This window comes from Syzygium oleosum, unplaced genomic scaffold (assembly GCF_021117445.2).
Source record: "Syzygium oleosum isolate NSW1041296 unplaced genomic scaffold, Sole_v2.1 Sole_v2.22, whole genome shotgun sequence".
NCBI classification, from domain to species: Eukaryota; Viridiplantae; Streptophyta; class Magnoliopsida; order Myrtales; family Myrtaceae; genus Syzygium; species Syzygium oleosum.
In genome coordinates this window covers 5,723,667-5,744,762 of record NW_026607506.1, presented here as the reverse complement: position 1 = coordinate 5,744,762, position 21,096 = coordinate 5,723,667, and the positions used below count along the sequence as shown (strand labels likewise).

Sequence of the window (21,096 nt, the reverse complement as noted above, 5' to 3'; positions counted from 1 at the left end):
CGCGCCGTTCGCCGGAGCCGCCGCCGCCGTTACTGTTCCGGCGAGGGACCGCCGCTGTCCAGCCGCCATTACCACGTGTTCAGCTCGGTTTGAAGCTTAGGACATCCGGTGAGTTTGACCCTAAGCCCTAATTAGGACAATTTGCATTTCTAGATGGGTTTTAGGGGTTAATTAGGGTATTTTAGGGGTTAAATTGTGGAGGTTGTTAGAGGCTGATATGGTGGCTGATTTCGAGGCTTAGTGTGATGATTTAATTGAGATTTAGAGGCCCGTATTGTGCTGTGAGTCGGCTGGGCATAGGCGCCTTAATTTGGGCGAAAATGTGAATTTGGCGGGTGCAAATTGAGGACCGAGTGGAGGCCGCTATGGGCTGATTTTTGTGGCCCGTTTGGTGACCGAGAATGATGATTTAATTGAAGTTTAGTGGACTATAGTGTGCTGTGATGTGGCGAGGCATAGGTGCCGTGATTTGGACGGAATTGTGGATTTAGCGGGTGAAATTGGGAGACCGAATGGTGGCTGTCTTGGTGGCTATTTTACGGGCTTAGTGCGACAATTTAGTTGAGATTTAGTGACCCGCGAGGTGCTGTGAGATGGCTGGACAGATTGGTTCGGAGTGGTCCAAGTTTGGAGTAAGTTCGGGGTTTAAATATGGATTTTAGTGCGCGCCTCATTTGATCTTTGTGGTGGCTGATTAGAATGATGGTTTGGGGAGTTTAATGGGGCATTTTGAAGATATTTATTGGCCTAGACATTGCGGTATAGTGGCTGGCCACGACAGGATTTGATTTAGGCGAGGCGTGATCAATTTGAAGTTTAATTGTGCAATTACCGGGAATGATCGCATTGATCAATTGACTAGCTAAATGAGCCTTGTTGTGATTGATTTTAGGATGCCATGTTGCTTGTTTAGCGGGACTAAGAATGGAATAGCTTGGCGGGCCTCGAATGCGAGGGTTCTTGTTATCCCGGTTGTGTGGATTGTGCATGGATTGTGTGTCAAGTTGATGCCATGGCTGATTTGAATTGATTGTCTGATTGGGCATGTTGATTTATGAAATTGAATATGCGTGGTGCAAATGCGCATGATTGCATCATGATTTGAGTAAGTGGTGCGGTGCAAGTGCATGCCCGAGTGTGAAGTTTATGGCCATGAGTTTGCATCACGAGCATTGGCACGGCATGTGCATTTACAAGTGTGCTCGAGTGACATGTGCATTGTGATCACCTAAAATGCCCTGATGCGTTTAACGCGGGGTTCAGATGAAAATTGGTGCTTGTGAATGTGTGATCACAATAAACCCTGATGCGTTTTACGCGGGGTAGTGAACCCGTCCTGAGGCGTTTAACGCGGGACGATGCCCGGATTGCCGGAAGACGGCCAACCTGATGCGTTTACGCGGGTTCGGTCCGTATATGGAGATCGGTGTTGCGCCTGATGCGTTTACGCGGGCTAGAGACACTGGGCCTGATGCGTTTACGCGGGCCAGGAAGTGTTGGATAGTGATAGACCTGATGCGTTTTACGCGGGTCGGACCTGATGCGTTTAACGCGGGTCGGAGGAGAAATTGATAAATGGCAAGTATGCTAGAGTGCAAGCGTGCGAAAATGCATTGATGAGGCGTGAGCACGCGTATGAGCACGAGCATAAGCATGACATGCGTTGTGACCAAATGATGTGTACATGTGCTGCGACTGGGTCCTATGTTTTATGCTTGAACTGTAAGTGCCTAACCTGCAGGGCAAGGTGAGTGTTGGATTTGGGCCCGAGGGCCTAAGTCAATTATGATTTGCTTGGTGTGTTGATTTAGTACTCGTCAGGAGGTGCACTTTAGCCTAATTTAGGTTTAGGGAATTACTCGCTGAGATTTATTCTCACTGTTGTTGAAACCCAATTTTTCAGACCCCCAGCCTTGAGGATGCCAGGCGTATTGAAATGTTTTGGGAGGAGCCCCGGCTAGATATAGTGTTTGATCGCCGAGCCACGTACCCGCTTTTGACTTTTGAGGGTGGGCTGTATATGAATATTGTATATGTTTCCCAATGTCAAAACAAGTGTATATTTATCCGTGCTGGTTGTTGTATGGCTATCCTTGGTTAGGTGTATTTTAATGTACGGGTGGTTTTAATTACTTCCGCATGTGCTTTAAATCTCTGTGTTGGGTGTTGGGTCGGCGACGCGTCCTGGGACGTCGCACACGAATCGACCTTTGCGAGGGATGTGGCGCGCCGAGGAGTGCGGGGCGTGACAGGCGGCGGCGGCCGGCGACCGGCGGCGGCGGCCGGCGACCTTAGTGAAGAAGAAGAAGAAGAAGCTCCGGAAAATAATTTCCGCTTTTGAAGAAGCGGAAGTCATTTTCCGTAGACTTAGGCTATTTTGTGAGGGGGGAAGGAAAATATTTTCCCACGGAAAACGTTTTCCGCCCCCCGAACACCGGAAAACCCGGAAAATATTTTCCGGGAGAATATTTTGCGCCAAACGAACGGAGCCTAAGTGCCAAAAGTTTTTTTTGGATCACTTAAGTGCTAAAATTTTTGAAAAATGATCATTTAAGTGCTAAAATTTTTTAAAAACGATCACTTAAGTGCCAATCTCCGGCGAGCCACATCAGCTTCAAAAATTAATAAAAAAAATGCCACGTCGGATTTCCGGCGAAAAATTGTGTACGGCGCCGGAGTTGGCACTTAAGTGATCGTTTTTCAAAAATTTTAGCACTTAAGTGATCGTTTTTCAAAAATTTTAGCACTGAAGTAATCCAAAAAAAACTTATGGCACCAAAGTGAGCGCCGTATACAACTTATGGTACTTGTAGTGTTCTTTTGCCGTTCTTTATCCATTCCATTCTTCCAATGCATTCCATTTGATCATACAAAACAGATCACTACATGGCATTTATAAGATCTTACATCCTCTTCATGGTTCAATTCCATTACAAGGAGATCAGATAGGTACGCGTGCCCCTCCCCGTGAACAAAGATTTTGTAAGGCTAGGGCTAATCCAGATAGGTACGCGTGCCCCTCTTCATGGTTCAATTCCATTACAAGGAGATCAGATAGGTACGCGTGCCCCTCCCCGTGAACAAAGATTTTGTAAGGCTAGGGCTAATCCCCATTTTGTTACAAAACCCCCAAAAAAAATGTTATCACTGAACTTTTTAGATTTCAAGGCGAGCTCAATTTGAGCTTAGACTGTGATGTAAACATCTTTTTGTTTTAAACGAAAATCCGTCGCTTATATTAGTCTGGGGGTCGTCAAGGTAATGTTAGTCAGTCCTCTTGCCATCACTCTTCTCAAGATCCCGAGGACATGAAAGGTCGTTCATGCATGGATGTATCAAGCTTCTCGGTAAATGAAGCTTTCAAACCCTAACTTTTTTGGAAGAATAAAACTAGGAGACATAACTGCTTTTTCCATTGATCCCAGTACTTGCACTTACTGTTCTGGTTACAGCAGTGACCTCTGGTATTCAAGACACTCGAAATGCTATATATACCCACCTGCATGCACGCATCAGGACACAGGATCGATGGAAACTGTAGTGATTTAGCTTCAAACTCATAAGGTTTGGATTGATGGCAGAGGCGAACTTGGATGGGAATGGACATGTCGGAGGAGAGAAACGCGTCAAGCACTACAGCAATTTCCACAGGATACTGCTTGTCGGCGAGGGTGATTTTTCCTTCGCTGCTTGCTTGGCCAGGAGATTCGGGTCTGCTGTTAACATGGTCGCCACCTCGCTCGACTCGAGAGGTACCTGCGCAAATCACATGTCTCGGCTATCTCTTGGTACATCAGTCAATTGTATGGTAGGGAAAATCGACATCAACTTACGCCAGAGCTCGCTGAAAAGACCGCGCATATTCTCAACGTCTATCCTTACCAATTTCTAAGGCTGTCCGTCAATTTTAATCCTAGTTCTCATTTTAGTAAATTTTCATGTTCCTTGTTAACCTTAGCTACGTTAAGGAGGAGTTATACAACACCAGCGATTGACAACTGGGAAACGATCGAGGGCTTAGGGGGCACCGTTTTGCATGAAGTGGACGCTCATACCATGAGCGAACACCCTATTCTCAAGCACAAATCCTTCGATCGAATCGTCTACAATTTCCCTCATGCTGGCTTCTGCGGCCCTGAGCCATCCTTCTCTCAGATTAAGTTAGTCTCCGACTCTCGAGCATTTCGTTCATTTAAAGCTGACAGCAATATTGTCACACAAACGTGTGCCTCGATCTTTCTTTTTGTCTGTAATGATCTATGCTACATTGCAAATATAGCAAGATCGAAGGCAATAAAAGGAAAATCCGATTTTCAGGCTTCACAAAGATCTGGTGAGAGGCTTCCTGAAGAATGCGAAAACGATGCTAACGGATGATGGAGAGATTCATGTGACGCACAAGACGGCTCATCCGTACAGCAAGTGGGAGATCGAGAAGCTGGCCGAGGAACAAGGCCTGTTTTTGGTCGAGGAAGTGCAGTTCTCTGTGTGGGATTATGAAGGGTATGTCAATCGGAGAGGCTCAGGCTCAAAGTGTAATGGTACTTTCCCGATCGGAGAAGCCTCTACTTACAAGTTTAGCAAAAATGATCACGGAATGCTTTGCGCCAATGCTCTGCTTAACTTGAGCTCAGCCGATCTTGTTGAGTGTGCTCGAGCAAAGTGATCACTTGTATATATGGTGGTGTAGTTCTAATCAGTTTATCTCAAGCAGTGCTTAAAAGAACGCTTTAATTTTGCAATCTAGCTAGGAATGCAGTACTTTATTTTTAGGCATGTAGCGACAATCAAACTAGATGTACGTAGTTTCCATGAAATGTTTCCTGCGAAAAAGGGTTTGTTATACTAGCCGGCTGAATGGTGTCCAAGATTGATTATACATAACTCTTGCCCACAATTAGGGAGGGGATAATTTAATTTTTTTTCTAACGTTTGAAGTCCTGCAATAATTTGTTTTTGATTTCAAACATAAAAATAGTCAATTTTTATTTTCGTTAATTTAGCTTCGACTTCATAATTTTCTGAACATTTCATCAGAAACCAGCTTTTTATACATGATATCTACACTTAATGATTAATATTTAAGATAAATGTCAAAACATGCACTAAATTCTCTTATCAATCGTATAGTAAATTGGAATTTAGATTATTATCCAAGTCTCATGGTTTTTGCCCTTATCCATTCAAAATTTTTGACTTCCTATCGTTATACTTCACAGGTAAGGTAGACAGATATGTGAGACTGATCGGATAGTTCATTGCGCCAAGGGTTTATGAAATTATAGACGTAATGATAAAAAAAAATCAACTCATAGACATGAAAAGAAAAAACAAGTTCTGTGTAATTACCAATTTTTTAAAACTTTGGGGAGTTGAGCTCAATTTGAATTTAAATCATATCCTTGGTATAAAACAGTCAAGGAGGTTCGTGTCGAGCACCTATCACGAGAGTATTATATCAAGTCTTTCCTCTTTGAGTCGAATCGAGTTTGAATTATAAGCTGCCTCGGATCGAGTTGATCAAATTAACTCTGACAAAAAATCCAAAAACTTGCAAATTTAACCTCATCCTTATTGTACCCAACATATATGCTTTGTAGGGCAAGTGAACCGTGACCTAGAAACCCTAGAAGAAATCTCGGAGACACATAACTACAATTCCATTGCCGAGTGCTCTGTCATCAGTTCAGAGACGAGGGGTTTCTTTTAACAACTAACGATGACACCAGAAATGGTATAAATGACTCGTGTATGCACAAAATTTCCTTGTCAAATGGTTTATCTAAAAAAAGATCTCCTTGTCAAAGCAACAAGCCCAGCTGAAGATGGCATCTGCTTCCTCTGTGAATGTTGACGACTCAACTCTGAAGATCAAGCATTATAGCACCTTTGGCGAAAGCATTTGCATCGGCTGCTGACACTGTTGCCATGTCCCTCGACTCTAGAGGTACCTGATATGTGCTTGTCTTGACATATTCCGATAAACCATGTTCTAGAAGAAAGATGCTCTGTTGCAACTTATTAGAAAGACATTGTCCCACACAAGATATTTCTCTTCCATCAGGCGGAATTGAAGATTTTTTCACGTTATTGAAACTTTTCTTTTTCTACATGAAGGTATTCATCGGTCATAATCTTGACCGGTTTAACTTAAATTTTGTATTTGTACAATCTTTTCTTTTTAATTTGCATATGAATTGATCGAAAAGAGTGCTTGAAGATGTTGTTCAGTAGAGCAGGCAGTAATTTGGACCAACTGGATGGTTCGTGTTCACTGTCCTGCATGGAGTAGACATCCATACCATGACCCAATGCCCAATTCAAAAAGACAAATCTTTCGACCGAATCATCTCCAATTTCCCACACGCTGAATTTTGCGGTCAGGAGCATTCAAGTTCCGAATTGAGTAAAGCATGCATGTTCTATGTTCAAGTATGAAGTTAATCAAACAAGACCATTTGGACCAACCTACATTGGTCTATACTAAGTTGTAGATCACATAAATAAATTAGTGCAATGAAGTGTTAACATTTTAGGTGCCACCGGGAACTGGTGAGAGGGTTTCTAAAGTGCGCTTAGCCAATGCTAATGAAGGACGGTGAGGTTCATGTGACCCATAAGACGGCTCATCCGTTCGACAAGTTGGAATTAGAGAAGCTGGCTGAGGAACCAGGCTGGCGCTTGGTTGAGAAGGCACGGCACACATAGTGGGACTATTCAGGGTATTGCAATAAGAGAGGTGGAGGGAGGAAGTGCGATGAGAGCTTCCCTGTCCGGCAATGCTTGACTTACAAGTTTGCCCTGCCTATTCATGGCGCTTCACCAAATCAATAATGACCACCAATGATCTCTACAAGAAGATGAAGGGTTTTGGTGTTTTGGGCTTGTTCATGGATTGGTAATTGCTATGTTATAATCCATGGTTGAGTGGTTCTATATTGGCCGCGTTTGTGTTCTATAAATAAAGCTTCAAATGATTGCTACAGTGTACCTACTGCATACCGTAGTACTTTAAATTATCGGTTGTTTCCTTTGTATGGTAATCTGCACGAGTCTTAGTTGAATGCATTGCGTTGACTAGAAAAAGAATGGAGAGATAGAAAGCAGCTTTCAGGGAAGGTGAGAGAGACTTTTCTTTTGGATCAGTGACAGAGACTAGATGAGGAAATCTTGGGAAGATAGAACAGAGAGAGTTGACATTCAAGATGTTTCAGTAGATTAAAATGCTGCCAAGTACGTACCAAACTAACGTCCAAACCAAGAGATATATATAGTTATATTTAGTATTTGTCTGATATTATAATAAGATTGACTTTGTCACTAAAACCGCTGTTTAAACCCTAAAATAATAGCTAATCAGATCTGGGAAATATGTCGATGATTTAAGTCGCGTGGAGGAGCGCGCGCATCATGTCTGGAGTGAAATTGCAAGAATGCGTGTGCTGTATCTTCATCGGATCGCATCATGTATAAATGAAGTCCCATCATATTTCTTCTCCAAAACCAGACACACTCGACTTCTTCATAGATACGTTCACAAACCTCTTCTCCAACATCCATTTCGCCCAAAAAAACAGTTGACATTGAGGGTGATGAGCTTATTTATCATTACATAAAGAGAAAAGTTTAATGTTATTTGCCGAACTGATGTCGTTGTTTCATGGTACAGCAAGAGATGATTATACAGATGGCAATGCACTGCGACAAATGCAGATCAAAGGCCATGAGGATTGCTACAGAAGCAGATGGTTAGTAATTAAAATTTACATTCTTCTGGAAAAAAAATGAAAAGAAATATATGCGATTGAGTCTTAATCTCTTTGTAGCATTTTCATCTTTTCAGATTTCATTCCAGTGCTTTACTTGCTAATTTGAGCGGGACACACGTCACATATTATTTCAATTTGATGTGTTTTCTAGAATTTCGGGTGTTCGTTTGTGGTAAATATATCGGAAATGTCATTTCCGTGGCGATAAGAGGGCCACACAGGGACCAGCTGGTCGTGATCGGAGAAGGTGTCGACTCAGCCAAGCTGACTCGATCGTTTAGGAGGAAATTTCATACCATTGCCATAGTGCGAGTGAGCAATGCAGGAAGCACTCGCCGAGGAACCGGCTATTATTCATATGATGATCATGAGCATGAGCACCATGAACGGGTACAGCAGTACTCACCACCGTCCTGTTATGTTCCGTATCCGCAATGTCCGGTCTACGAGGCGGTCCATCATGCTCCGAACCCGCCGAGTATTAGCACCATCATGTGATCATCAAGAGAGCTTTTTCCAAGTTCAAATTGCTTCTCAAAAGGGTTGTGTCCTTTGCAAGTAAATTGCAAAGTTCATGAGCATTTTTCTATAATTTACCCGTGAGTGTACATGGTGTTAATGTCTGTTGTGTTTTTTCTTCCTTGGCTACTTTCTGAATGAAGAAGGATTGAAGCAAATAGTAGAGCTCATCAAAAACCTCTTTGGAATGGAGACTGATGGACAATTTGTGTAGACGATGATGAGAAATGCCATAAAACAATCGACTCCTAGAGTTGACTATGAGCTATATTTCAATACTTATACTCTAATCATAGAACTCTTCATCTTCAGTCCGTTTTCATCTGATCGTCTCCATTAATTCCTCTCCGGTACGTACTTCGAAGTCTCTGAGAGGATGATGACGAGAGGAACGTGAAAGGTCGTTCATGAATCATGTCCATTGTTCTTGGAAAATGATGATCTTGGAAGATGAAATCAACTTTTATGGAGAGAGAGAGAGAGAGAGAGAGAGAGAGAGAGAGAGAGAGAGAGAGAGAGAGAGAGGGTTGTCAAAGTGCTATATAGATGCACGAGCTTCACAACCAAGTCCCTCAAGATGAAATCAGCATTCCACTGCTGGGTGGTTCAACTTCGAAGAAGAGATCACATTTGGATGTAATTTGATAAATGGTGAGGGTGAACTTATTACGTAACCATGGAGATGCACGTGAAGAAGAAGAAGAGAAGCGCATCAAGCATTACAGCAATTTACACAGGATGTTGCTCGTCGGCGAGGGCGACTTCTCCTTTGCCGCTTGCTTGGCCCAAGCATTTGGCTCTGCCGTTAACATCGTCGCCACCTCCCTAGACTCCCAGGGTACATAATGCACCATCCATTCCATTTAGTACGTTCACTTTTTTTTAAAGTTGACTCACTATTTTAAGGTCTCCAATTCATTGATTTCATGTGTTCGTTTTGCACGTCGACCTGACTGGAAAAGCGTCATCGAAGATGTTGTACAAAAGAGCAAGCGCCAACATGGAGATTCTGGAGGGACTTGGTTCCACCATTTTGCACGACGTGAACGCCCATACCATGACCCAGCACCCCGTCCTCAAGCACAAATCTTTCGACCGGATCGTCTTCAATTTCCCGCACGCCGGTTACAAGGGTCACGACCATTCCAGCTCCCAAATTCAGTAAAGCTCTCGAACTTGCCCCTTCCCATAACATATCTTGACACAACATACGCAAACAAACTTACCTTAATTGGTCCAAGAGACACTGCAATGGATGATGTAGCTGTGGGATTTTTCTTCAGGCGACACCAAGAATTGGTGAGAGGGTTCTTGAAGAGCGCGAGGTCGATGCTGGCCAAACATGGCGAGATTCACGTGACGCACAAGACGGCCTATCCGTTCAGCAAGTGGGAGATCGAGAAGCTTGCCGAGGAAGACGAAGAGCTGTGTTTGGTCGAGAAAGCAGAGTTCTCGGAGTCGGACTATCCGGGTTATGTCAATAAGAGAGGAGACGGGTTATGGTGCGATCAAAAGTTTCCAATCGGTCAATGCTCTACCTACAAGTTTGCCCTTCGAGGTTGATTCACGATTGCCATGTCGAATTTTAGTAATTTTATTCAAATGAAGATGAAGAATTCTAGTGTAATTTTGCCCTTCTCTATCCCTCGTCAGCTTCTCGCATCTCCCTCCCCGTCTCTCTTGCTGCTCATTGCGCCTCTACCCTCGCCCGCCAAAACCTCGCCGCCTCGAGCTCGAAGCCCACGCCGCTCGGGTCGAGGCCGTTCAACCGGAATTCTTGCTGGCCGCTCGCTTGGGCTTACCCAAGTACCAAACAAATACCCATCATAGCTTTTAAGAATCGATTGAGATGAACAAAGTACTAATTACTTAACGTGTACCCATTGTACCTTTTTACTTTTCTCGAGTCTTCTCATCTTCATATTCTTTTTTATTCTGTTCCCTAATTAGAATTCTTTACATATATAATTCGTAGTAAGATTCTCCATGGTACTTTCTATAGGATATTTTGACCATTTCACTCAAGATATTGACGATATAGATCTTTAGAAAAATATATTTGACCTAGGAAAAAGTGTCAGAAAAGTCCTAAACCTATTACATTTGTGCCAATTTAGTTCTAACCATTTTTATCTTTATGTCAATTCAGTTCTTCCGGCTAATTTTAACCGGATTTTTTTTACGTAGACGCCGGTCGGCTTACGTGGCACCGCCGACGATGACTTAGACAATTTTTAATAATATTTTAATATTTTTCGAATTTTTTTAATAATTTTTCTTTTTGCTTTTCTTTTTTTTCTTTTCCTTTCTTCTTCCTCCAGTCGGTTGCCGGTTCGGCGACCGACTGGAGACCAGGGCTAGCGAGCCCTGCCGGCCACTGGCGAGGTCGCGGCCTTCAACCTCGCAGCCTCTGCTAGCGGCTGGACAAGGCACGACCTCACCGAATCTAGCGAGGTCAAGCCTCGCCCATGGCTAGCGAGGCTTGACCCTCGCCAGATCCGGTGAGGTTGTACGTCGCCCAGCCGCTAGCGTGGGCTCGAGCCTTTGCCAGTGGCTGGGCGAGGCTTGCCGTCGCCGTCGCCATTGCCATCATTGGCGAGGGTGAGCCTCGCCAACGGCCAACGGGGTTCGTCAGCCCTGGCCTCTAGCCGGTCGTCGCTCGCTGGAGGAAGAAGAAAGGAAAAGAAAAAAATATTTAAAAATTTTGAAAAAAATATTAAAATATTATTAAAAGTTGTCCACGTCATCGCCAGCAGTGCCACGTAAGCCAGCTGGTAACCACGTTAGCAAAATCCTATCAAAATTAGCTGGAAGGACTGAATTGGTACAAAGATAAAAAGGTTTAGAACTGAATTAATACCAAAAAAAGGTTTAGAACTAAATTGGCACAAATACAAAAGATTGAAGACTTTTTCAACACGTTTCCAATTTGACCTATCACTTATGGAACGAGAAGGGACAGAGCAAGAAAAAGAGGCAACGGCCCATGGAAAGTAGGCGATCCAATTGCAAAGCCCGATCTCGTGCCATTCTTTAGTGATTGGATTTTTTTAGTGCTAACTTATAAAACAATATATACATTTGTAATCATGATGTAACTACCAATCTTACTTCGATTTATTAAGAAATTCATTTGATAATTTTGTTCAGTGCAATGTGCCAATTGGCGCACCTAGTTTGAAATATGTAAAGATTTTATGGAATCGACTGGGAGTTATATTATCTTATCTTATACTATCCAGTTTTAAGTCATGGTCATCATCCATTGAAATGATTGGAAGTGGCTTAACAAATGTATGTACAAGAAAAATCATTTGTAATATGACTAGAATAGTTTGAGGTAACACAGAGCAAAGTTCAAATTATGCTCTATATAGGCGTGTAGGAAGGGGAATAAATAACTTAGACACATGATATCAATTCTTTTTAAGTGTTACATGAATAAGAGTTTCTCAACATTTGGATCAAACGACCAAATTATGTGGCCGAATTCACTCACACCTGTGAATCGTTTACATTGTTTCTCGTCAAACACCAATCAATCGAGTAGGAGATTCTTGAGTACATTTTCAATTAATTCAAGGTATATTTATAGGATTTTTTCTTTATTTTTAAGTTATCCGAAATGGGTGAACTAAGAATGGGAGGACAAATGGGTGTTAGAAAATATCACGTCGAAACAAGCTTTTATCTGTTATCCCAATTAGATTTTATGACTCTATTTGGACCTGGGGTGGGCATCAGTCTAGGAATCCCTGGACCGGCCTTGGATCAGCCCAACCCAACCGATCCTGGTTTGGTTCCTAGGGGGACTAGCCGATCCCTAGTCTTGGGGCCACGAGAGCCCGTATTGTGCGAGTTGGTCCTTGGTCTTGAGGCTTTAGGATTGGTCCAACCCGGACCAATCCTGTAATTTTTTTTTTCCAAACTTTAGGAATATAACCTAAATTGTTCAGCCCTATCTATTCTTTTGCCCTTTTCCTCTCCCTCTCTTCAAGTCTCACTCTCACTCTCTCCCTCAATTTCACAGTAACAATTTCAAAGGTAAGTACCTCCATTCATTTTGCATCTCGGTCGACAATCACAGTAACAATTTCTTTTTGTTAATGTTTGATGCTTCAACATGAATAAACTTGAACAGAGATCTTAACATTTGAAATAACAATAACAAAACGGGGCTTGTAACTATGGTTCAGGTTATAATCTGTAATATCAAAATATCCCTTCTCATGCTCAAAGCAGAGATGAAAAATTTGTGGATCTAATCGTATAGCATTATGGGTTCTTTATTCAACTCACACAGACGAATATAAGTGATGAGATGTTCTATGAATCACACTAATAGTAATTTCAACCCAAAACTATTGTTAAGTATTAACTATGTTTGCTATTTGTTTTATTTTCAAGTGTTCATAATTTAGAGCGATATTTCAAAAATGAACAAGATATGAAGTTGTATAATTCATGGTTTATATTACATATTTTGAACTTTTTATTGTTTAATTTTATTTCACATGTTCGTCTTATGTGATTTGTTGTTTTTGGCAAGTGGAGATTTTTGTTATTGCCTTATCTTAGATTTCTGTTTGATTTGTACTAGTGTTATTGTAGATGAATATGGAATTTAAAAGAGTAAGTTTCTCATTTCAAGGAATACAAAAAAATAAAAAATAAAAAGAATGGGATGTTCTAGAGTTGAGCTTGTAACCAAACCAGACCCACAGGGTCAGTCTAGTTCTCGGTCCCAAGCTCAATAGGGTCAGTCTCTAGTCCCAAAAATTGGGGACCAACACGGTGCAAGTTGGTACGTGGGTTAGGTGTTGGACAAGGCCAACCTTAACCATGTTTACTCCTAATTTAAACGATTACTTGAGAAAGGAAACCACGTCTTTGATGTATTCCAGCTTTATTAACTTATAAGACTCTTCCTTAAGCAAGGAATTTGACTTAATGATAGATTTATGCTACTCTGATTAGGAAGAGTTTATAAAATCTCTATGCCTTCCATTGATTGTTCACGAAAAAGCTAGGACCCTCCATATGGGCAGCATTAATGAAAGTGTTGTTGGCGTCAATGAAAGCGATGTTGCTATCCATGGAGGATTTTATGATGCCAACAGCTAGTGCAATACATGTAGGCTTCGATCCAGGGTTCTCTATCACTACAAAGAGTGCAAGTATCGTTGCTCCAAGGGTTTGTTGAAGCAACGATACTTGCACTCTTTGTAATGGCTCACTTCACGATGAATCGTAATGATCTCTATATTGGATCCTTAATATACCAGCCGTCGTGAACTACTCCACGACAGCAACATTGTCTTCATCGACACCAAGAGCAATTCCATTGGTGTCGGCCACAAGGTCAGATAGGTGGTTAGTTGAAAAGAGGCCAATAAATGGGAAAGAGAGTTTCGAAGAAAACACAATGAGCAAGAGAGAGTCGAATTTATAGGACTTGATGTACCATTTACACATGCAAAAGTGTTGAAGCAACTATTCAGAGCATCTCCATATGCGTGTGATCTAATGACTACCGTGTGCCTGCTCTTTGTGCATTGCGATGTGCAATAAGCGTTTCATGATCCCTGCATGGCATGGCTTGAGAGCAGCATTCAATACGGTTGATAGGCCTAAAATTAACAGTACTTACTTTTGGAGGAAAACTAACTTAAAGAAAACTTTGATTGGGACTGGCCAATGTATCTCCTTGGGGTTTGATAATTGGCAAATTTGTGCGAGGTGGGCAAATGGGCATTCCTTGATGGATCTTAGTGGTGATTGCATGATTGTCTCTGATTGTTGTCTTTATCGATGCTGTTGGGATTGTAGTGGGCCTAATCACCCCACTCTCTCCCTTTTGAGCTAATACAGTTGACTTACTTACAGAAAAGAAAGACAAAAAGCATGAAGGACAAGCACGCATTTTGCATTGTATCCCAGCTTGTTATGGTTGGCCAAAAAGTAAAGCAGAAATTACACAATTTCCTCTTTCTGTGGGTGTCGCGACCGACCTCCCCGCTTTTTTTTTATCATGCAAAAAAGGGGGGGCTCGCCTGGCACGCGCTAAGTCTAGGTTCGGGACTTAACTCTGGCTCTCCCAAGCCCATACCATATCGCGACTTAGGGTTTAAGTACTTAACATGCAAATGGTTTATATCAAGGAGTCGCCACTAATCGATTTGGGGTGGGTCGATTAGAAACCCAAATAAGGTGATGGGAGAATCACCCTATTCCTACGGACCAGAGATTAACTGAGTTCGGGGACTTGGTTACACTAGTTGGATAACTAATGCCCTTTCGGTACCTTTTTACCCTGTTTATTTTTTTGAAAATATTTGTCAGGCAATTTGGATTGATTTTAGGACCTTTCTCCTAACATGTGAGGTGATCAAGCGAGTGCATAATCATAAACGATCAGCAGTCATGATAGATATGCAGCCTTAGGTTCTAATCCTAACTAAGTCAAATGACATTCAAAACACAACAATTCATGCAATTGTGTTTTAATTAAAAACATGCATAATAATAACACAACATGCAAAATACTACTGCACAACACTATAGGCTTATTTAAATTAAACATGGTAATTTATGCAATTATAACAACATGCATAATAATACAGCAACAAATTAAAATATTAGATATACCACATAATTTAGAAGAGAGAAAAAAATAATTCTAATTTTTTAAAAAAAAATAAAATAAATACGGAAAGGGAAAATGAAAAAAAAAATTAATTTTTTTAAAAAAAAAAATTTTTGGATCTGGGTCAGTCGGATCCAACCCGGGTCAACGAATCCGACCCAGGGCATTGACCCGGGTCGGATCAGCTGATCTGGGTCAGTCAGAATCGACCCGGGGCGTTGACCTGGGTCGGGTCAGTTGATTCGGGTCGGAACTGACCCGGGTCAACGGATCCGACCCAAGGCGTTGACCCGGGTCGAATCGGTTGATCCGGGTCGGGTCACCCCTGTGTACACAAACGCACGGGGGTCACCGGCGGAGCCAAAATTGGCCTTCCGCCGGCCGACCCATACCGGCCCCGACCAAGAATCGACTCCTGGAGAAACTCGCCAAGCCTCGCCGCTCACCTGGGTCGCCGTCCGACCGCCGCTCGTCGGCCGGCGACCGAATTAAAAACCGGCCTCTTTGAGGCATTTCGTCGAACACCTGGCGTGCGTGACCAAAACAAGCAGTTTTTGACCTACCTCGGGGATCCAGCGCACTCCGGCGACCTACCTTACCTTCGACGGTGATACACAGACCATAGGGGACGATGGTATGGTCCGAGATTCGTGTGAAACGGCCGGCACGAGTCCCGGCCAAACCGAACATAGAAACAGAGGCGAACAGGGCAACACCGAGGCCGAGAGAGAGCTCACCGGTTGACGACGTGGCTGGGGGATTCCCAGCTGCTCTGGGGACGACGGCGCGGCTACGGGGACCTGCAAAACGCACAAACCCGTCCTCTTTTTCTCTCTTTTCTCTCTATTCTCTCTCTGTTCTCTCTCTCTATTTTTCTCTGAAAATGGCCGACCGGCCTCTCTCTCTCTCTCTGGCTATATATAGCCGGCGACGACGCGTCTCTCTGCTCCGTTGCGTCTGCTGATGATGGCCTGCACCGGCCTACGCTGGCCCGTGACTTTCGTGGCCACTTAGGCTAGTGCAGAGCAGGGGGGCTGGTTCTGAGATGGCAGAGAGGAACAGGGAGAAGAGAGGACGGAGGGGATAAGGGAGGCCGGGAAAACGGGGAGGACGGGACTGGCAATTAATGCTAGTCCCGTCGGCGTGCTCCCCCGGCCCTGCTCTGGCCGGATAGGGATGGCGCGGGGCTGCGCCGCCGTGAGTCACCCTGCGGCCAGAATAGGGGCAAACAGGGGAGGCGAAAGGGACCGGCGACGGGGGGAGAAGGAAGGAGAATGGAGCTAGGCCGGGCTGGGCCCAGCCGCGCGGAGAGGGGGAAGAAAAAAAGAAAAGGGCATGGGCCCGCGGAGGGGAAAAAAGAAAAGGAAAAGGGCCCGGGTCCGGGGGGAAGGAAGAGGAAAAAGAAAAGGGCCAGGTCGGCCCGGCCCAACTCGGAAATTCTTTTTTTTTTTAAACACTCTAATAGACTCTATTAATACAAATGTGTCTAATTTCTATATGCAATGCATTTAAATAGAAATATTTTTTATTTTAGGAATTAAAGAAAATTAACTCCTAAATTTTGTGCAATTAATTTTGAGCAAATTAAAAATAGGTGTCAACAGCTGCCCCTCTTTGAAGGTGAGCTCGCAGAGTTTGAGCTCGCAGAGATTACGTTCAAAGATAAAATGACATCTAAATTTGGCCCATGCATGCTCAATGAATGTTATTTTTTGGCGAGACCGTGAGTCCCATTTTTATGATGTGATAAGATGATGCGTGCTAAAGCAAATAAAAACATACCTGGGGTTACTTACCTTGCCGAAGGGTAGAGTAATTCCAAATAGTTGATATTGTGTGTCGAGGACCCGAACCTGTCTTCGGTCGCCTTGACCGGGGAAATGGTTTGTTTAGAACCCGAACCTATCTTCGGTCGCCTTGACTAGATTTGGTTTGTCCAGGACCCGAACCTTTCTTCGGTCGCCTTGACTGGGAAAATCGCTTGCCTAGGACCCGAACCTATCTTCGGTCGCCTTGACTGGATTTCATTTGTCTAGGACCCGAACTTTTCTTCGGTCGCCTTGATGTGAACAGAGGCGGTTGATCCCATGCTCAAGAGGGGTACTATAACAATCGTAGGTACCTGGTGAACAGAGGGGTCAATCCAATGTTCAGTTGGTGAATAAAGGGGTCAATCCAATGTTCAGAGGGTACCATAACAATCGTAGGTACCTGGATTTTTGGAACCGGGCATGGGTAAAATGTACTTACCTGGGCACGTTCCTGCCTCTTAAGGGCGTGTCTCCTGTCAGACAAGTTTTTTTGTGCAAAGACATACGTATTCATCGGAGAAATAGACAACTGAGGCTATTCTTGAATATCGTATGAAATATCTTGACCAGCAAGTCAAGATGCTTTTCTTTTTCAAAGGAACACCCTATTTACCTTCTGGGCAGTTTGAAAAGAATTCTGATGAAATACCTGGGATTTCTTACCCGGAGGTTTGATGCATCATCTGCTGAATACCCGATCTTTTTCGGGGCATCTTTTTTGGGATGATAATGAAGGCTTCTCCAGCGCCCGAATTTTCGTGTTCTATCACTGGGGTTAAAACTCTGAGCTGTCAAAGACGATTAGCGCAAACATGCGTGCATTCATCAAGGATAAACAAGCTAGGCTATTCCAGAATGTGTATTTGAAAGTTCATGCATGATGATTTTGCCATGTTTGCATCACCAAATATCCACCGAGGGTAATTATCAATCAAGACAATTTTCGCTCGCAGGGTGGACTTCTCGAGATGCTGAACGAGGGATCTTCAGTCAGAAAGGACTTTCCACTCACTCTCATTGAAAAGGGTTGTTTGTCCCGTCCATTAAGGCAGAAACATCGAAAACACTCAATCTGACAATCATCATATCAACAAGGGTCTGAGTTTTCTCGCAAGCGGTACGATGCTACCAATCTGAGAGGTCGTCTTCAGGGTCGTACTGCTGGCTTGGTCAATGGCTTAACAAAGGAGACTGTCCAAGTCAAGGCCATGAAAGAAAATATTCCGCAATTATCTCCAGGTTTACAAGTCAAGAACCTGCAAAACAAGATAAAAGTAGTCTTGCTCGCACTTCCTCGAGCACTGTTTATAAACATTTGAAATTCCACGTTAATTCAAGTGCCCTAGTCAGAAGAGACTTCATGAGGAATGTAACGTGGGCTTGGTTTACAAGTTAAGGAACGAAATGATCATTGGGCTTAAAAATGTGTGTGAGGGTGAGAATTGGTGATCATCTTGGCATTGTCACCAGTCTTCTTCTCCACCATCAGGATCCTTTTGGAAAACTCCATGGGTAATCCCGTGCTTTGGCTTCTTGGACAGCTTTTTCTTGAGGAGCTTCTGCGTCAAGCATCTTCCTGGATACCATTTGATCTCTGTCCCAATTCCTTTCTCCAGAATAGGTTCGTCTTCATCTATCATGTGATAGATCTTTGTCAAGACAGAGTTCTGAAAGTAAGGGTTTGTATCGAAGAAGAACTCAAGTTTAAACCTTTTTGGGTCGTCTATTCTACACTGCTTGAGCACTTTCGTTATGCTCAGAGATCTTCTCAGCTAAAACTTCATTGTTTTTCAAAGCAGTTACCCAGAAATTAGGGACTCCTTTTCTTCATTTTTCTTTTTTTCATCGTTTTTCTTCTTCTCCTCCATGGGCATCGGCCTTGCTTTTACCAGGCACACTGCTTTTTCATGCCCCTAGTTTTCAATATTTTTTTGCTGTTCTTTTGATGTTGTCAGGGTTAGCCTAAACAAGTTTAAACAGAGTAATGTTATTAGGCTCTTGGAGTCTTCATCTTCATTCGGTACCTTGGACCATGATGCTCAAACTGTGGTAACTTTTACCTTGCCCCAGTGTGGGGGATGATCACCAATTGGGTTCGTACGAAATGAGATCGTCGGCTCAATTGGGCTAGCAAAGGATATAAGTGTATGGGATAGAAAAAGAATTACTCTTCGTCATCCTAGGGCACGTAAATTATCGTGAGATTTCATCTGCAATAATAACACTCAAAGATTAATGCAAGTGAGAGCAAGAAAATTTCTATTCATCTTTTTCACCTTGTACGAGCTGTTGCGGCTGATGATCATAGAAAATTTTAGATATTACAAACTCTTTATCCTTCTTGTCTTGCTTAGTTCCTAGGTGAAAACACCACTGTTATCAATGACATGTTGGCATTTTGGACAGGCTTTAGTTTGCTGCTCCTCTTTTGACAAAGCCCTCTTAGCGTCGACCGTCCTGCCGCCGATGGTGTGCTTATCTTGGAGGACCCTGTCGAGGACCACCGGATCCGTGAAAACAACGAGGCTGAAGCCACGGGGGCGGTGACCAAAAGGGGGGGACGCTCTTCTTGCTCCCTCTGAATTTGAATCCTCCCTGTGATGCTGATTTACCTCAAGCTGCCCCAATGTGGGGTGGTTCTTGACAGGGGTAATTTTAAAAGGATCCTTCGAGTGTATAGGCTCAAAAATGGTCAAGCAAAAGATTAATAGTAGTGTATGGGGCAGAGAAATGAACTGCCTCTCGTCATTTTGGCTACCGTACCTTATGCGAGAAATCCCTTCACCTTGTAGAAATGACACATTTTCGCTCATCTTGCAAGGGTTTGGTACGTGAGAATATGTATAGACTAAGGATTGCCTCTCATCATCCTGACACACCTCGTTCAATACATCAGAGCAGTTGACACCATTCGTCGAATTGTCAAAATTTTCATAGGGAATTGGTGAATTAAACAGGTAAAATTACCATGCGAAATTCTTTCCAAAAGACATGCGATGCATTTGGAGAAAGGTTAAGTATTCATTTGTTTTACATGTTTCCTCTTTCTTTGTTTCTTTGTACTCTTATGAAAAAAGTTTTTAGAGAAAGAGATACTTACCTATGCTACAATAGTAGGGCAAACCTGCAAGGTAATAAGAAATACCGTGTTAATGAACGGCTATTTGAGGGACAGAAATTGGGAAGGATACAATATTACCCTTCGTGATTCCCTTCATTTGAGATTAAATTAACAAATCCTTGAGTTTTCTCGGATGTTGACAATTTCCTTCTGACAAAAATATGAGCTTATGTTACAAATGAGAGGATTGAGGGTAAATTGAGAACGATACAAATTACCCTTCTTCCATTTTGCCTTCAAAGCTAGCAGAGTCTTTTCTCCTCTTTACTTTATTCAGTCTTCTCTGTCTCAGTCTGCTCCTCCATACTCTTGGTCTCGAAGCTCGAATGGAATCCTCTATAATTAGGGGTGCTTCCAAATAGAGGGTCATATTGTCAGCGCATGCTATGTTAATGCGGTTTCGGCATATTGAGGAGTTTCTTGTAAATGCTCCGATTCCTGACTGCACAGGCATGTGCAATTGCTTGCATGGGGATCTTCGCAGCAAAGCCAATTTCTGCTTTAAAGATCTTTGATGGATATGGGCGTGACTGCCATCGAGACTTCCATGGTTGTCAGGATCGGCCTTGACGCCATTTTGTCATGTACGAAATCTTTTTCGGTTAAACTTGTCATCAGGAGTGTCCTTATCAATAACTTTTTTGCCAATTCCCTTGTTATCAATAGGAACATAAAGATTATTTTAAGGATAGTACTTCTTCATAGCATCAGAGTTGACCGGGTTGGAGAATTGGCGTCCATCCATTTCAGTTAGAATCAAAGCTCCTCCAGGGAGTGTCTTTTTCACGGCATAAGGACCTTTATAGTTTGGAGCGAACTTACCTCCAAGCTCAGGGGGTAGTGGTAGCACCTTTCTCAGGATAAGATCGCCTGCTTCGAAGTGTCTTCGGCACACCTTCCGGTTGAATGATCTGGCTACCCTCTGTTGATAGCATTGTCTATGACAAAGAGCCTTCAGCCGCTTTTCATCAATCATATTCAGCTGCTCCAATCTTTGCTGCTTCCACTCTGCATCAGACAGTTTCACTTGGGACAATACCCGCAGTGAGGGAATTTCTACCTCAACAGGCAGGACTGCTTCCATGCCATACACCAAGGAAAAAGGGGTTGCCCCAGTAGATGTCCGAATTGATGTTCGGTATGCCATTAATGCAAAAGGCAATCTTTCATGCCAATTTCGGTAGTTCTCAGCAGTTTTGGCTAAGATCTTCTTAATGTTTTTGTTGGCAG

The 21,096-nt window shown here is 43.0% G+C and overlaps 3 protein-coding genes and 1 pseudogene across 3 annotated transcripts; all 4 read left to right on the top strand.

Moving 5' to 3' along the window:
- Positions 1–3,351: 3,351 nt before the first annotated feature.
- On the top strand, positions 3,352–4,666 carry LOC115661663 (uncharacterized protein At4g26485-like). Its single transcript, XM_056321411.1, has 4 exons — positions 3,352–3,464; positions 3,550–3,752; positions 3,959–4,160; positions 4,318–4,666. Exons 1-4 carry the CDS (start codon positions 3,352–3,354, stop codon positions 4,664–4,666), a joined length of 867 nt encoding a protein of 288 aa, XP_056177386.1.
- A 1,039-nt stretch (positions 4,667–5,705) lies between these two features.
- Positions 5,706–7,101, top strand: LOC130140862 (uncharacterized protein At4g26485-like; annotated as a pseudogene).
- Positions 7,102–7,626: 525 nt separating this feature from the next.
- On the top strand, positions 7,627–8,549 carry LOC130140792 (disease resistance protein Piks-1-like). Its single transcript, XM_056321212.1, has 2 exons — positions 7,627–7,748; positions 7,921–8,549. Exons 1-2 carry the CDS (start codon positions 7,661–7,663, stop codon positions 8,265–8,267), a joined length of 435 nt encoding a protein of 144 aa, XP_056177187.1. The 5' UTR covers positions 7,627–7,660; the 3' UTR covers positions 8,268–8,549.
- A 387-nt stretch (positions 8,550–8,936) lies between these two features.
- On the top strand, positions 8,937–10,113 carry LOC115661660 (uncharacterized protein At4g26485-like). Its single transcript, XM_030583890.2, has 3 exons — positions 8,937–9,126; positions 9,251–9,449; positions 9,572–10,113. Exons 1-3 carry the CDS (start codon positions 8,937–8,939, stop codon positions 9,849–9,851), a joined length of 669 nt encoding a protein of 222 aa, XP_030439750.1. The 3' UTR covers positions 9,852–10,113.
- Positions 10,114–21,096: the final 10,983 nt, after the last annotated feature.

Excerpts from the sequence above, each read along its gene's own strand:
- LOC115661663 (XM_056321411.1), top strand. The coding sequence starts at position 3,352 with ATGAAGCTTTCAAACCCTAACTTTTTTGGAAGAATAAAACTAGGAGAC. Across the intron at positions 3,465-3,549 it reads GGTTACAGCAGTGACCTCTG|CTTCAAACTCATAAGGTTTG; the intron begins GTATTCAAGACA and ends GTAGTGATTTAG. Across the intron at positions 3,753-3,958 it reads CACCTCGCTCGACTCGAGAG|CTACGTTAAGGAGGAGTTAT; the intron begins GTACCTGCGCAA and ends TGTTAACCTTAG.
- LOC130140792 (XM_056321212.1), top strand. The coding sequence starts at position 7,661 with ATGGTACAGCAAGAGATGATTATACAGATGGCAATGCACTGCGACAAA. Across the intron at positions 7,749-7,920 it reads GATTGCTACAGAAGCAGATG|AATTTCGGGTGTTCGTTTGT; the intron begins GTTAGTAATTAA and ends TGTGTTTTCTAG.
- LOC115661660 (XM_030583890.2), top strand. The coding sequence starts at position 8,937 with ATGGTGAGGGTGAACTTATTACGTAACCATGGAGATGCACGTGAAGAA. Across the intron at positions 9,127-9,250 it reads CACCTCCCTAGACTCCCAGG|CGTCATCGAAGATGTTGTAC; the intron begins GTACATAATGCA and ends TGACTGGAAAAG. Across the intron at positions 9,450-9,571 it reads CATTCCAGCTCCCAAATTCA|GCGACACCAAGAATTGGTGA; the intron begins GTAAAGCTCTCG and ends ATTTTTCTTCAG.